We start from the raw sequence: 18,028 nt of genomic DNA, 5'->3' as shown, positions 1-18,028 counted from the left end.
ATTTATAATGTTATCAGGATGGTAATAGTTTTTATTTTCAACCTTTATTATAAAATTATAGAAGATAAATTGTTTATAAGTAATTTAAAAAATATTTTAAAACAGCTCAAGTAACATAAATTATTAAATGGAGTTATTATTTACGGAATTTTTTATTTCTGATTGGTTCATGGTTGATTTTTATACAAATGAGTAAATTTTCTTTAGGTAAGAAAATAATTAAATTGCAATTGTAAAAGTAAGGTCATTAGAATCATAATATAAATACAAAAAATATAAAACATAATATAAATACAAAAAAATATATCAGGGTTTTAAAGCTATCTAATATCGCTTAACTTTGATTTATACGAGGGTAAGTCAATTATTATGTGCAATGTAGTTATAAAGTTTATTGCAATACAAATAGGAAACTTACATGTACATCATTTTTCAACATAGTCCCCTTGCATTTCAATGCACTTGGTCCATCGTTGCACAAGCTTCCTGATGCCCTCATCAAAGAAGATTTTCACTTGAGCTGTGAGCCAGGAACCGCTTCTTTCACTGTTTCGTCCAAGGTAAATCGACGGCCCCTTAATGCCTCTTTGAGTAGCCAAACAAGTGGTAGTTAGAAGAGGCAAGATCAGAGCTATACGGAGGATGAGCCAGTACTTAAAGTTCCGACAAAAAACGGATCACTAACGTTGCTCTTCTTTGGTGCAAACACAAAGCGGAGCAGCCATGGTTAATGGCAGAGCAGCAATAATCGAACTAACCTAGCAGCATCAAACCTGCACAGACATAACAACAATTAAACCACGCATGCATCATCTACGTAACACAACAGTACTACCAACATAAACAAAAATATAACTAAATGCGGATAATAATTGACTTACCCTCATAGTAATGAATCAGAATAAAATGAAAGAGACTCTCTCAGTTCTTCCCTAAACTGTTCAATCTGAGATCTGAGCACCTTTCATCATGCAGCACACATCCATCTGATAGATGAGTTTGTGTCGTACTTTAACCAGCATGTCTGGAGTAATGGAAGCAACAGCTGCTTCAATCCTGTCCCTCAAATATTGTAAATATTGTTTATTTGTAATATATTGTCCCTCAAATTGTAAACAAGCTCCTTTATAAAACCTTAAAGGAAAAAATCACATAGGGTCAGTTTGGGTGACCTTGGAAGTCACTGGAAACAAGCTCCTTGCTGACTGCAATCCAGCAGTTGGGGAAAAGTCACTCAACCAATCCTTTTCAGTGTTGTTCCAGTGAGGAGGTGCACCATCTATTTGCCAAATAAGATTCTCTGGTCTAACCCATATGAAAAAAAACATATTTGGACACCAATGAATGAAAAAACTTTGTTAAATTTTAAGAAGTAAATATTAAATAATGTCATAACAAAAATTTTGTTAAGATAAAAATGTTAAATATTCAAAATGGGTCCTCCGTTTGCATCGATACAGGCACAAACAGGTTCTTCATATTAGCAGCTACATTTTAAATGATTGCAAAGCTGATATGGGATATATTGATCTCAGTGTTGATCAACTGTGCGAGGATTATTTCTGAATATTTTTTTCTTTTAAATAACCCCCAAAGAAAAAATCTGAGAGATAAATCTGTCAAACTAGGTGACTATAGACTGAATGACTCTTTCCAAGAATTCTTCTTTCAAAGAATTCTCATAGGACTTGCACTATGTTCCTGCAATAAGTAAATTGAGTTCATCTTCTTCTAGAAGTGCTATGAAGGTAGTTATAATCTGGTGGTAGAATTAAGATGTAACTATTTCCATGGAAAATATTCAACCTGCTATTTTGTTCTGAGAAATTGTGCACTAAACTCCAATCTTTACTGAATGTATGTAATTTTGTGGAAAACATGAGGGTCAATATCAGTTGTTCTGGCTGTTTACATAGTTACTTAATCAAACCATGCCTTGTCACTAAAGAAAATGTTATCCAAAATCTGAAAATTACTGCAAATAAAGCACATAAACCATTTACAATAATTGAATTTTTTCCTGTGATTGGGTTCTCAGAATACCTCCAAGATGTGAATATGGTACATACATGATTTTAATTTCTTTGTGGCTTTGGAGATACTTCCATATGACATTATAAAGATAACCATCTTATTGACTGATGAGGTGATTGTTCAAAGAATGCACAAACATGTTCTAAAGATTGTTGATCAGTTGGACTGTTTTTGGTCATTCACACTACTGAGCAACTATGTGAGAAATTGCTGATTTAATGCTTACATTTGATCTTATGGCATGTATAAAACTATTTCATTTTAAATTAACTTTCCTGAATAAATAATGAACATTAATATTATGTAAAACATGTGAAATCTTTTTATAGCACACCTGCAACTGACAAACAAAGAGGGAGAAATTACTTGGTTGTTGTGGTTATTGCTACAAGATCAAGGGTTACCAACCCACCTATTTGTGGCATCCTGAAAGCTGAAATTTCCCACTTCAGTTGATTAATGAATTCAGGGTTGTGTAACTTATGCTCACCTGTATAATACATTTGTTTTTCTAACTTTTAATCACAGAAGCTGTGAAATATAATTGTACTGTATGTCTCTGCATTTCTTTATTTCTTAATTTTTACATTAGTAGTTAAATTTCAATGATCAGTTGTGCTATGATTATTCTAAATACATTTTCTTTTAAATAATCCAAAGAAAACAATTTATGGGAGATAAATCTGTGAAACTGGATGACCATAAACCAAATGATTTTCTCCCCAAATAACTTGTATAGCAGCAACATTGTGTGGACTTGCACAGTTCACATATTTATAAAGTTTTTTAAACAGTAATATTTTTTGTATCAGTATTTCTTAGCTATACATTTTTTTTTGTTCATTATTTCTAATATTCCACATCACACTTTCTTAAAAATGGAAGATATGATAGGAATTCCACATTCATTAATTGTAATGTAATAAAACTGTAGTTTTAATTTGAAATAATGTATAGATTATGTGGAATATTGCTAATGTCTGCCTGATTGGGATTTTCTCTAGCTTCTATGTGCTATTTGTTTAAGCCATCACTAATGGTCGGGTCAGTTTTGATATATTTTTTTAATATGTTATTGTTAAAAAAATATTTTGTTTTACAAATGTATTTCTTAGCTGAGATTACATTTGATTTATTTTAATTTGTTTATTTTTATTACATTTTATTTGAAAATCAAGACAAGTTCTCATCATTAAATTGAATTTTCATTAAAAATTTTAGTTAGAGTTAAATTCTGTTATGGGGAGTTAATTAAATCGTTAATTTTTTTCTATTGTTTTACATTTTGATCATATTCTTCTTTTTTCTAAAGAAATAATAGTTTTTTTTCTTTAATAGTAAACTAAAAACTACAGAGTGAGGTGAAATGTATATTTTGGCATTCTTAATTGAATTTCTTAATATTTTGCTATGTGGTTAACTTCAGAATTATTAAAAAATTATTCCTATGTTAATTTTCAGGCACCAGCAGCTTTTGGGCTAGTTACATTTCTTATGCATGAAGGAGTTGATAGAAAACGGATAAGACGACATTTATTAGTTTTTTCATTAGCAGCTCCACTTTTATCACTTATAACTTATTTTGGTATAGGCAAGGTATGCATTTTTGTAAATGGCTTTTTTTTAAATTTTTTTACAGGCAATTTTAAAATTTAAAAAACATCCATATCAGTTCTGATAAATTGATGCAAATTTTCACTTGCACTTCTGATTGTATGCTGTAAATATTTTCTCTTGTTCAGTTATCATTTATTTTGATAAAATTATAAATGTTATAATATTATAATCCACTAACTAATTCTTTACAACAGGTGGATCAATCAACAAAATTGAGAAAATAGGTTTTATCATCTTCATTTAGACTTGTTGCTACATTTCTAAATGAATGTTAATTCTGTATTTTCTCCTATTCTTAATTTCAGTATCTACTGTGCTCTGAATAGATCTATCTCTTTTTATCACTGTTATCTGGATTAATCCTTTGATAGTACAAACAGCAAAAACCAATATATGCTTTGTTTATTAATAGCTGTTTACTTTGCGTGTGTTTGATCTTATTCATAAATTTATTTGTTATTTACTGTATGTCGTAGGATTTTATATATTTTTTTTAATTCTAGTTTATCATTAGTAAACATAATTTGATGGTATTTATTGGTACTTGTGTATATAACTAAAACATTATGTTTATGTACATGAGCTGTTTGGTGGGATAAATATGGTATTAAAGAAAGATATCATTGGGCTTGCTGAATGAAAATAGGTAACACCTTTTTTATTTGCTGTTTTTCAAAACAGAATAAAAAAATTAATGTTTATTGATTTAGAGACTACTTTACTTACAGCAATTCTTATTGTCAATACCAATTATTACTTGTAATTACTAGTAGATTGTGGAACTGTATAGTATTTATTTTAAATTACAAGAATAGAAGAATAGAAGAATAGAATAGAATAAAGGTTTTACAATGTTCTCCATTATAAAATTGATCATTATTCAGTTTGGCATTGTGTTACTTTACAATTCATTATGAGAATAGCAGCTTTTATAAATATTTGCTGACAAAAAATAAACTGGTATTAAAGGGAACCTGTTGACAAGTAATACAGATAGTTCGTTTTGAGAAAGCAAAGGTATTGGTTTTTAGCACCGACATTTTTACTGAAAAATAATGGAATAAGAGGTGGTGCCTTAAGGTCTAAATTTAAAATTTTTGCATTATCTTGGTAATCCTGGCTATTAAACAGGTGTACCTGAAGACCTTTTGGATTGGTAGAACAACTGTTGGCAATACGTTTAATAATATACTACAAAAAACTTAATGAAAAAGCCACAGATTGAATACAGTTTCCTGAAAGTTGTGACAAAATTAAGCATAAGAAAATTGATTGTCACATTTCAAAATTCAGAGTCTTAGGAGGAGTAGACTGAACCCACATAAAGATAAAAACTCAAAACATTATAAGGTTACATATGTAAATAGATAAGGATTTCAAAGTATTAGTGTACAGTAACTTGCAAAGCAGAAGAAAAATTCTTAAATAAAGATCAGTTGTAGAGTGGGAGTACACATGATAACAAAATATGGAAGAGTATTTCAATCAGACAAGTTTGTTATCTGAACATAAGAGATCAGTTTCTGTATTGTTTAAAAGTGGATAAGAGATTGTACCATGGTTACTGACACCACTCAAAACCCCTAGAAATAGAAAAGAGGAGACATACAACACCAATGCTGCAGGGAAAGAGTTTGGTCAGTTGAAGAAAAAATTCATTGTACTAGGAAACTGAACAAGTAATTCCTTGTACTAGTTCCAAAAGTAAATGTTGCTTGTGCAGTGCTTTATAATTTTGGAAAGCTTGTAAATTAAATTAGAAATTATGGAAAACGAAAATATCAAAGAAGACATGTGATATGATGAGGAAGAAGAGAGTAAATGATATGAAGCAGAAAGGCTAATATGAACTTATTGTTAAATATGATAGAACTTCTTTACATTATTTTTATATTTCCTTTTTGATATTTGAAATTAATAGAATTAATTAAAATAATAATAAAAGAAAGTAGCACTAATGTCAAATATCACTACAAATTGAATGAGCTTAATTGAGACATCATTGTGGCATGATGTTTTTAGTGTTATTCAATAAAGTTAACATGGTTGTCTGTTGTCTCCTCAATAAAATTACAGCGTTTTTATTGAGGAGTTAAATTTTTCTCTAATTATTGCTGATAGAATGAGCTAACATATTAATTTTATTTGTAAAAAATGTATTTTTTTCAAGAAATCCCAATTAATGTCAGTGTTTTATCAATTCTTGTCAGAAAATAATTTGAGAACTGAAATGTGTATGTAATAGGGGTTATGGGGTTGTGCCTTCTTTATCAGTTTGACTCCCTTTTCCAAGAACAACTTTAGCTGGTAAAGTAGACATTTTTGTGTTATCTTCATAATTATAGAAAAAGAAATACCAGTTACATAGTCAGTATATTTTAACAATAATACTTTGCCGAATTTGCTGTAATGTGAGACAGTGTACTGACTGGCTTCTAAAAACTTTTAGAAAGAAGTTATTAGGGATGTATTCTCCTTGGGTATCAGTATTTTTTCGTAATATTTATCCAGTTTTAGTCCTACTTTGCATTTTTACATTTTTTATTAGACTTTTTATAATTTTCTTGCCGTAAGATAATTTAGTTAATTTTTATTTTATATGATAAACTACCTTATAATTAATGATAAACATTCTGAAGAACCATTTACATTACATCATAAATATTACTATAAAGTTGTTATAATACTCCAAAATGGAAAAAAAAAATGGGTATTATTTTAATGTTACGGATTAAAGAACCATTTTATGTGAATTTTTTAATATTTTTAATAATTTAAAAGAGAATTTGAAATTAATAGATTGTATGTGTTATGTAAATTTAAAAATGTATGTCACATACACCGTATTTGAATATAATATTCATATGTTCTATGACTAATTCCCAAGTTAAAAAAAAACAATTATTTTAACTTTTTTTTATATTTTAATTGTATATGATAATGCATTCTTTTTTCACTTAACATTCACTAAGTTTCTCTTCATAAAACTATTCAATATATTGTATGTTTCTGTGACTTCTATTCAGCTTTTACTTTCTCATTTTAAATTGTTTTCAGATTTCATGTTTTTATATCTTATCATTTATCTTCATTATATCTAAAATTTGATTTTATCAAATTCCTCATGACTGTAGTTAAAAGTAAACTATGATGAATCTAATTTCTTCAGTCCTAGGAAAATAACTCTTATTAATATTACTGTGTAGTTTATATTTTGGATTTTAAGCACCAAAAAATAAAATATATATATTTTATTTTTTGGTGTTTGATATCTGTACATATTATAATTAAAAAAATAATAAAGTAATTTATTAGAAAAAATTTCATTGCTTCATTTTGTATATAGGTATATAATTAAATCAATTTTAGAAAATAAAAATGTTTTGTCTTCTGATGACATTATCCTTTTTATGGAAACCAGCATTGAGTCAGAGAAATATGGCATGAAATGGAATATGACCTTTAGAATCAAATAAAAATTCAGTTTGAAAATAAATAAGAATAGAAAAAATAATAAAGAAGGACATAAAAGATAATAATATATTAAAATTGCAAAGGATTATTGAAGTTAGAAAGACATCAAAAGTTGACTTGTTCAAGCAAAAAGACCTTTCATTTGTTAAAAAGAAGTTTGCAAATGTTAAATATACAGATATGTCTGAGAAGTCACTACCCTGAGAAAATACAAGTTGGGGAAAGTATTTTTAACATTTATACTTGTATCCAGTGGATCTGTGTGTGCACCATCATACTGAATGCACAGAGCTATGCATTTCCCTGCCTCCTTGATATTAAGCATCTCAAGTCATGGTCAAAAGGCCTCTTCCATACCACTGTGCAATTATTCATTTGCTGCCCATTGACATTGAAATATGTAGGCCTTGATTATTCTCCACAATGAGTTATCAGGTGTGGTAAGGTCAGTGCTCCATGGTAAACATTGAAACTGTTTCATCACATATTGGATTCTTTTCAACTCATGCTCAAAATGAGAATTCTCCTTAGACCAAAAAACCAAATTCCTGATTTTTAAGTTGCAGTAAATTGTACATTCATTAAAAAAAACAACACTAGCACAGGACACTGGAACCCAGCAGGTTCCAACATATACCATCTCTCCATCCAATAATTCATTTACAAAAGTTGATCAGAATTATATATTATTCTAGTAATTTTTAATATGAACATGCATTAATGACCACAGTATATTAAGTTTGGCTATTCATTTACCAATAGATTTTAATTTGAAACTGTTCAATCGAATTGGCAGCAGCAACACATATTTGCACTCATGACTTCTTTCAACCATCACGCACTTGGTTTTACTGCTGCTGAAAGCTGATGTACATTTTCAATGAAGTATTGTTGCTTTACGAGGCAGATTTTTGTTGAAGCATTCACAAAATGCATTCATTATTTGCCTCATCATTAGTGCACCAAACACTTATCAACCGCTCTTAATTAACTGGATTTGCTCACATCAGCCTTGTCTTTGCAACTGAAACAGGAAAGCAAGTTTCCTTGTAACCTTGAGAACAGAGTTACTAATCTCAGTAAAAAAGTATTTTTTTAGAAACCAATTACTGTAATTTTCAAAACAACTTGTTAATTGCTTGAGATTTGTTAATTGTATGGGGATTTCTAGGATGTACTGTAGATCAATGGATTAGGAAGAATTTTGTATAAATATCGATGTAGAATGTAGCACTTAATAGTTGTGAGACAGATAGTAGGAAAAGCGAAAATCAATCTGTATAGGCTTTTGGTCTTACAGCAGAGTATTGAAATTGTGGTGAGAAGGTAAAGTGGTGTACATCGAAGAGACAATGAAGAGGCCTAAGACAGATTGAAGAAAAGAGATATTTGTGCAATAATTTTGTAGACAAACTAGATTAGTGGGTTGTATATTGAGACTTCCTGCTTTGGAAATAAGTGATCTGTAGAGGGTAAAAAATGTAGAGGAAGATATAGATTAGAAAAATTGAAGAATAAAAAAAAATTAAATAAACATAAGTTTTAAAGAGAATATAGAATAGATATCATGAATATAGTGAGATTAAAAAATTAGGACAGGATAGGAACTATTTGCCACAATTTATTGTCTGAAAATCCAGTGCTATAGGAAATCCTTCTATACTGAGCTCAGGAACATGTTGAAGGTGCTTAATTACATTTTCTTTTTCATCAATATAATATTCTTAGATTTCAACATAATCTGAAGATGATGGAAATGAACCACTCACTTGTGAACTATGAAATACCAGAGCAAAGATTTAGAATTCTATTAGGAAATTTTCCATGATAATTACAGTATGCAGTTAGCATCTTACAAGAGTTGTAAAAAATTAAATTATTTCTGCATATACAGCAAAAAATTGAAAAGGCATTTTTAGACTGATACCCATTGACTTACCTGTATTTTAATTCATATGTGTAAGCTTACAAAATTATTCAAATACATTAGGTATAGATGGATCAACTTGATTGCTGATTCATCTAGATTGTCAACTTGTGGAAATGGAACATTTTTTGAATAGTTAATGAAAGACTTACATAATTTTTTTTTATACTTTACTTAGAAGACCATTGTTAAAATGATTTTTTGTTTTAATCATTTTTTTCATTCCTAAGGATTTCTTAATCCTTTTTTACAATTCTTTTTTCATTTGAATAATTGTATTTCTAAAGTTTTTTTTGCTATATGAAAAAACATTTTATGTTTTGTTTGATTTAAAGTTATGATGTTTATTTATGTATCATATTTTGGTCCGTGTTTTGTTTTAAACCTTTTATTAGTTTTAGTTAACTTACAACAAGTTTACAAACTTAATCCTGAATAAGTTTTGTTATGAAGTATTTTTTCTTAATGGCAATACAAAGTAACATTATACCAAAAAAGGTATGTTTTTACTCCAACTTTTTGGCTTTAGGATAATTCTTGTTAACTACTGCAGAGATGCTGATCTCTAGGACTCATTTTTTATTTTTCAAATCAAAAACATGTGCAATCAATCATTAATTTTTCTTTGTGATTTGTGTTCCAAGAATTTTAGTACATATTCATTTTACCATTGGAGCAGAAATCAAGGCAAAATATTTTACTTGCTATAATTTGAAAGTAAAGCTATTTTTATAATTATTTTTCCTTTATTTCACCAGTAGAACAAGCCAAAATTATTTTCATTTCTTCTCTGTTTAATTTATTTATTTCTTATAAATAAGCTTTTTGAGAAAATCGTTATAAAGGGTGGAGCAGAGGAAATGTATGTTTTTCACTACTGAATAACTTTGATTATTTTAATTATAGAAAAAAAAGTTTTACATAAAATAATATTTTTATTGCATTTTTGAAATAAACATACCTTAATTAGGTTTGGAAAATAATGTCAATGTATAATGATGTCCTTCTTGTCAGACGCAAATTCGGAGGCTCTCCTCAGCTTTGCTGCACGGCTTTCTCCAACATTTCATTAGACACAACTTCAATTTCTTGATCAATAGAAATTTTCCTATCTTCAATTTGTGTGATTTGTTCATGTACACTCTTGATTTCAGGTAGCCCCACATAAAAAAGTATAAATCAATAGATCAGGTGAGCCAAGAAACATTGCCAGATCATGAAATGACATGTTCAGGAAACATTTGGCGAACCACTTAAATTAATGCTCTTGCCATGTGAGCTGTGCTACCATCCTGTTGGAACCGCATTTCTCTCATGTTCACTCAATGCCTTTCCAGTTCTAGACACAGGAAGTTGTTTAACATGTCAGTGTAGCATGCTGATCTCACTGTAACTGCAGTTCCTCCTCTTCAAAAAAGTAAGGACCAACAATCCCTATCTTGGAGACACCGCACTACTTCGTTACTTTTAAGCTGTGGAGAGATTTTTGGTGTAGTTCATGTGGGTTCTCAGACACCCAGTACTGACAGTTCTGTACATTAAAATAGCAATCCAGATGGAAATGTGCTTCGTCACTCATCATTATTAGGGTATTTGCATCTTCTGTGAGAATAGTGTTCATTATGTCACAAAAATCTTTTCATTGCACAAAATCCTTTTTAGCTGCTGGACGAACATTATTTTGTATGGGTGAAATTTTATCACCCTGTAAGATCCAATGAAGCAAGCGACTACATACCCAGCCCTATAGCCTGTCACCTGGTGAATCGTTTCAGACTTGTAAGAACTGCTCTTCTTACTGCTTTTCTCTGATTTCCAGACTTCGGACTGAACGGGGAAGTCCAGATGGGTTTTTCTTTAGCACAGATCCAACAATTCTAAACGTCTCAACCCATGGTTGTATGTTTTGATCTGGAAGTGCACCTCATTCAACGTTAAAATTTTGACGAAAAAACATTAAACTGTGACCACAGAATAATTTTTTCTAAAAAAAAACTGCTCGATAGCAAATAATGTTCTTTGCTCTAATACTCTAGCGACTGAAACTACGTAATCTGAGCTCTCCACCAGAGGTTGCCAAAAGTCAGTACCTTTACTCGTTGCTGAGTACTAGTGGTTTAAAAAACATGCGTTTTCTCTACTCCACCCTTTAGTATACAAAATATAAATTTATTCAATCAATATATCAGGAAAAATCAGGTGTAAACAAATAAAATGTAAACTATTATTACATAGCTCTAATGAAATTACAATTTTAAATTAATTTTTAAGTATTCAATACATATTATGGACAATTATCATATACATTTTATTAATTAAAAATTTAGATTTCCACGTTTAAATTCTTAATAATTTTTTGAAAATGCTGTTTTGACTTGACAAAAGTTTTAGTCATGAAGTATATTTTATGTAAATCAAGGGATTACTGTACTTCATTATATGCATAATATTTAATTAATGTAAATAATTTGCATTTTTCTATCTATTTCTAATTTATTATTTTTAGTTTCAGGTAATTACTGTTCATTTTCCTGATTTTACAAAAAGGATCCTGTTACTCCTTAAATATCCTGTTTTTAAATGTTGTTATCCCATAAAAAGAGATCAATAAAATCCTGTATATTTGTGTGTATTTAACAATTTTGTTTTTAATATATTATGTGTGTGTGTGTGTGTGTGTGTGTGTGTGTGTGTGTGTGTGTGTGTGTGTGTGTGTGTGTGTGTGTGTGTGTGTGTGTGTGTGTGTGTGTGTGTGTGTGTGTGTGTGTGTGTGTGTGTGTGTGTGTGTGTGTGTGTGTGTGTGTGTGTGTGTGTGTGTGTGTGTGTGTGTGTGTGTGTGTGTGTGTGTGTGTGTGTGTGTGTGTGTGTGTGTGTGTGTGTGTGTGTGTGTGTGTGTGTGTGTGTGTGTGTGTGTGTGAATTACATGTTGTGTGATGTAGCACAATTTGCCTTATAATTCTATATAATCTGTTCAATTTTTGTTAATATGTTTAATGTAAACTTAATATATTTCATATTAATTTTACGTAAACATAAGCAACTTACTCTATTGCTTATACTATAAGTAAGAAATTAAATTATTTTATTTATTATAGTTTTTATTAATCTATTATGTTCGTTTATGATTTTATATTAAAATTATTTGCATACTGCAACAGTAAAACATTACTTTTTTATGTTTAAATTGACATTATGTAATTCAAGGATATATTGAAAGTTTAGATTAATACTTACATATATGTAAGTATTACAGATATTTCAGAAGCTACTGTTACTAAAAATAAATTCTTTGCAAATTAAATTAAAAACAATTTAAGTTCATGTAATTGTTAATAATCTTACTGGATTTTAAAGATAATTTGAGTTCTGGCCAAAATTATAAATATTTTTTCTTACTGTCTACTGGTAAAAATACATGTGCAATTTTTCAAAAAAGTGTAGTTTCTTAGATCAGGAATATCAAACCCACCGGCTTGGTCTAGTGGTGAATGCGTCTTCCCAAATCAGCTGATTTGGTAATCGAGAGTTCCAGCGTTCAAGTCTTAGTAAAGTCAGTTATTTTTACACGGATTTGAATACTAGATCATGGATAGCGGTGTTCTTTGATGGTTGGGTTTCAATTAACCACACATCTCAGGAATGGCTGAACTGAGACTGTACAAGACACTCATACATATCATCCTCATTCATCCTCTGAAGTATTACCTGAAAGTTAATTACCAGAGGCTAAACAGGAAAAAGAAAGAAAGGTCTAGCTCATCAAACTCATAGACTGTATATGGTCCATGATTTTTTTTTTGTTTTTGCCTGAAAGAATTACCTACTATTATCTGAAATTGTATACGCAAGAGTTTTCTGTATGCCTTTCAGTAAAGTAGGATCATGCTTTAAAATTCAAATTTATATTTTTTTAAATGTAACAATCTTATTGCAAAAACTGCAAAAAATTAATCTTTTGTTCAAATTATTCTGAGTGAACATTTTTATTTTAAAAAGGGGAAAATTGTAAATAATACATATTAAGATAGATATTTCAGTAGTTTGTTAAATACAGGACCCCTGAGTTTAAATTAAATTTCATTATTATAATTTTTTGATCATATTATACATCAAATTAAAATGTTATAAATCAAAATAATGAAAATTAATATAAAAACAGTCTGTACCTCTTTTTAGTGATTTTGTACTATTTTAATTATAAAAAATGCAAGAAAAAAAATAAAACTTGGACAAATTAAGAGATATTTCAGCAGTAAATAATTACTGGCTCGTTTTAAAAGCTGATGTTTTAAATAGATTATTAAATTATTCTTCTCAGTATTCTTTTTTAAGCATCTACAATTACAAACTTATTTTACTGAAATTAATCCTTTTAAGATTCATATTATTCCTCTGTAATGTTAAATTGTATTTAAATTCTATTAAATAAACCACCTAGTTTAGAATATTGAGATAAGACATATCTTACCTTAAGTTTTCATGAAAGTACTTTCACTGGATCTCGCATCTTCAAATTGAAAAGGATCCTTTGAATTTTTCCAATTTGGTAAACCATCAGATGTGTTTGAGGAACGGTCTTATAAAAACTGATCCCACAAAAGTACTTTCATGAAAAATTAAGGTAAGATATGTCTTACTTCAATATTCTACTAACTGGTTTATTTAATAGAATTTAGATGTAATTACAAATGTTTGGTTTATATTGAATTTATTGCATCAATAGTGAGTAATAAACTGGTAGTCGATATATTTAAAAAGGGTCTATTAAAAGTATTTGATGTTACTAATATTGAATTACTTACTACTAAATTAAATTTTCTATGTTTGAAGATTATTATCATTAAAATGAACTCTCAGATTTTCATAAAATGCGTAAAAATTTATCCTGCTAAGATTTGTGTTTGTTGACTTCCTTTAAAAAATGTTATATGGTATTTGAGAGTTTTTTTAAGATAAATAGAATAAAAATCCTGTTTTACAAGCTCCAATTCCAAAGGCATTACTTTGGCTGATAATAATTCCAAATCTATGACTAGATCACTTCAAATTTTGAATCATAGTTCATCATAGCATTTTAAATAGATCTGCTGATTTTTAAATAACTAATTATACTTTCCTTTTATTTTGTTTTCCTACCTCCACCACACCATTAGAGATGTGGACTAACGTGTTGGCTCATTTTTATGGCATAAATTAAATATTTAAGTGAAGTTATGATGAACAGATTTTATTCTGCAATTTTTTATGTATTATTACATGATGGATTTGCAGAGAAGGAAGTCAGCTCTGGCAGATTCTTTTTCAGTAGTCACTGTTAGAATTATAATGAAACTATTTACTTTCATATCTGAAAGGAATCTCATGTATGAATTCTATTACATTTATTCTATAGTTGAAGAAAACAATTAATTTGTTTCACAAAAGTTTTCTAAAAATTTAATAGATTTTTTTTTACTGAAGATGCTTTATGTGAAGCAAAATATATTTGAAGAATTATTATTAAAGCAGGTAATGGCATAAAACATTTTTTATTAATTTACTTTTAAAGGTGTTTTGTTCTTTTTAATATGTAAAAAACGTTTCAATTAATTACATTTTTGTTATATTTTTATTCATATATTTTGAATACTTATTAAAAGATGTGCCATTATTATTTTAAAATATGATCATTTTTAAAACGGATAGTGATCATTAAATCTGTTAACTTTTATTACTTTTTTTTTAGACACTGATTAAATTAACTAAAACAATTGAACAATTGAAAGTAGCTAAAAACAATTGAACCCTATTTCACATTAAGTGAATCAACTCTTATTGCGAGTCAAGTATGTTAATAGAGAGAACAATCAGATAAACTTTGGCAGTTTAAATTTTACATTAAAACTATTGGTAAAGCATGTTAACCTTTGCATTAAATAAAGCTTCATAACCATAAACAAAGATATGTTGTTATCAGCATTTGGTTTATCAGTGGCAATCAATAACCTTACAAAACGTTTGCCTTATAGTGTTCTAATAAAGTAATTTGAGGAAATAAATGTAATTTTTTTTTACAATCCAAAATGTTCTGTTTAATATTGGCTTGTTATAAAGATAGTAGAGAAGTTTTAATAATGATTTTGTGAACAGAAAATATAGTGAAGATACAATTTCTCAATGTTTCTCTTTCTGAGCCAATCACATTGAATATCACATCTTTTCCCAGTTCTAGGTCTAGGGTTTAAGACCTTTTGTACATTTGTTATCTCCAATTCATTTATTCAGTAGAAAACATTGTCTTTTGTCATAGGGCAATTTTCTAAAAATAACTAATTTAATAACCATTTAAAAAAAAATAACTATTTTATTAAAAGTTGCATTATTTCTTTATATCTAAAGAAGAAAAGACGATAGAATATGATGTATAAGCAATAAGGAGATTTAAAAAAAAATAACTTCACGTTTGTAGAGCCCAAATTTATATAAAGTTTCATGTTTATACTTTAATGTGTCTGATGAAAACTAAATCTCATCAATATCCCGATCTCTGTTAGTAACTAAATCTCAGGTTCAAGTTCTAGACAGGCATCTTTTACATTCTACAAAATTCATTATCATCTGTCAGTAACTGTTATTGGGCATGAGCATATTGCTGTACAAATAAATGTAACAAAAATGATTTCTGTAATTTATTTTAAACTATTAACACAGTTATCTTTATTCAGTAAACATTAAATTATTATCACTAAAATTACAATTATTTTGAGATAACTAACTAAAATGTCAGCTTTTAAAAGAATTCAATAATTGTTAGATATTAGTAAAATAATAACTTAAAGATATCTATTGTGCGTGCGCGTGGTGGTCCAAAAGTAAATTATTATTATATGTAATGTTCAAGTGTGGTAGGAGGAGCAGCTCACATGAAGTGTCCATCACTTGTTATCTCTCATTTTTAACTTTCTCTATCTTACTGTAAGAAATACCTTATGGAACATGTATTTGCTGTTGCCGTTTTGTTTTTTTTTAAAGATAATTATTTCAGTTTAAGAAATCTCATTAGTTTTAATTATACCTGAAATATATATATATATTATCATGATTAATTTTTATTATTTGACTTTCTTTTATTAATAAACACTTTTTCACATTGGACTCTTTCACATATGAACATTAAAATACATTTTATTCAATTTAAAAAAAAAATATTTTTTTATTTTAAACAGACCTGTCATTTGTTGAAAAACATATTTGGATGTTTAGTCAATACATATGCCAAAAAAGTACCTGAATAAATGGTTTACTACTACACACAGAAAAAATACCAAAACTACTGGAGTTAGGAATAAACCCGTAATGCACAGCTTAATTTACATCTTCCATTAGGCATTATTTAATGTTTTTCATTACTTAATACAACAGTCTTACATTGTGTTTATGTAACATAATTAAATCTTAACCTGTATAAAAGAATAACTGTCCTGCTTGAGTTATTCTCTTCTGTTTTCCTAAACCTCATTATTTACAGTTCTACTGAGTTGAACCTTCATTTTGTCACTTACTGATTGTCAAGAACATGTCCTGGCCAAATACCCTTTTGTTAGAGTTTTAAATCTCCACTCCAACTAGGTAACAGTAACTGTAAGAGCAAGCATAATTTTTCCTTGGAAATAATAGTATCTTTGTCCTTCATAACTGGTGAGGAGTTATGAACAAACTTTTATTATGAATATTGTACCAATTTAAACATTCATATATCACATGGTAACAATATTTTCCCCCCTTCATTTACATTAAGTGCATATTTAGTATAAATTCTATATATTCCTTTCTCTTTTTAAATTGGCTGTATATTGTTTAATATAGTAATTCATTATCTTCATTTACAGTTCATTATTATTATTATTATAGCAGAACTTACTGAAAACAAATTACATCAAACTAAACTATCAACATGCATTTATTTATCACCATAGTTGAAGTTTGATTTAAGTTATTAAATAAAATTGTACTTATTTAAATTAATTACAGCTAAGTTTTTGTGGAAATTCATAAACCGTATAAAGGATTATTTGGATGACTAATACACAACTTAAGTTCAGAACTTGTGAATGGAAATATAATATGAATATCAGGTGATTCAAAAAGAACTTTATAAATTTAAAAGCATATTAGAAAATTTATTTAGATAACTTGCAGATTCGATTGAGGTCTCGTTTCATAGCAAAACACAAAACGTTTTGTCTCGTGTAATTCATTAATACTGAATTTGGCCACTAGCATTGTCATCAGTGTTGTTAAAAATGAATGCATTTACTGGTGTGGAACGTGGTTGCTGTGTGTTTGTTTGGTTTCACAATTTGTAGTCGGCAACTGCAGTTTAATGTAATTTTCATAAAAAGTATGGTAGGAAGCCTCCTAGTAGGTATACAATTTATTCTTGGCACCAAACCATAGTTGAGACAGGTTGTTCTGTTAAAAATACAAAATCACCAGGTCCATGTATCCCTGAAGCTGCTATGGAACAACTCAGAGAAAGCTTTGCACATAGTCCGAAGAAATCAACTCGAGGTGAGATTGGCATTCTGCAAACAACTGTTTAGTGTGTATTACATAAACGGTTTTACTTGAAGCCATACTGACTGACCATGGTTCAACACATTACAGATGACAAAGTTGCTCAGCTGCAGTTTTATGTGGAAATGATGGTTAGAGTTGCAGACAACAGTATGTTTTTAGACAAACTAATTTTTAGTGTGAGTCAACATTTCACATCTGTGATCTGTGGCAAGGTGAACACCCATAACTGCTGAATACTGGGTAGCGTAAACCCTCAAGAAACTCTGCAGTACATTTGTGATAGCCCTCTAATGTCAATGTTTTTGTGTCCTAAGCAACCAAAGACTATATGGCCTGTTCTTCCAGGAGGCAACTATAAATGGTATTGTTTATCTGGACGTGCTTCAAAATTTTCTTATTTCTCAGTTAGACGGGGCA

The 18,028-nt window shown here is 29.0% G+C and overlaps 1 protein-coding gene across 3 annotated transcripts in view; it reads left to right on the top strand.

The window, feature by feature from the left end:
- Zip102B (Zinc/iron regulated transporter-related protein 102B) overlaps positions 1 to 18,028 on the top strand; it is a 95,165-nt gene that overhangs the window by 49,904 nt on the left and 27,233 nt on the right. For all 3 annotated transcript variants that reach the window (XR_012756653.1, XM_075368085.1, XM_075368084.1), the window contains exon 5: positions 3,496 to 3,630. Coding sequence is in view for 2 of the 3 variants with exons in the window: in XM_075368085.1 (XP_075224200.1) it covers positions 3,496 to 3,630 (135 nt within the window). In the remaining variant the exon portion in view is untranslated. The remainder of the gene's footprint in view (positions 1 to 3,495; positions 3,631 to 18,028) is intronic.

This window comes from Lycorma delicatula, chromosome 6 (assembly GCF_047948215.1).
Source record: "Lycorma delicatula isolate Av1 chromosome 6, ASM4794821v1, whole genome shotgun sequence".
In the NCBI taxonomy this organism is placed as follows: Eukaryota; Metazoa; Arthropoda; class Insecta; order Hemiptera; family Fulgoridae; genus Lycorma; species Lycorma delicatula.
The sequence above is the reverse complement of the archived record's forward strand: the minus strand, read 5'-3'. Positions and strand labels throughout refer to the sequence as shown.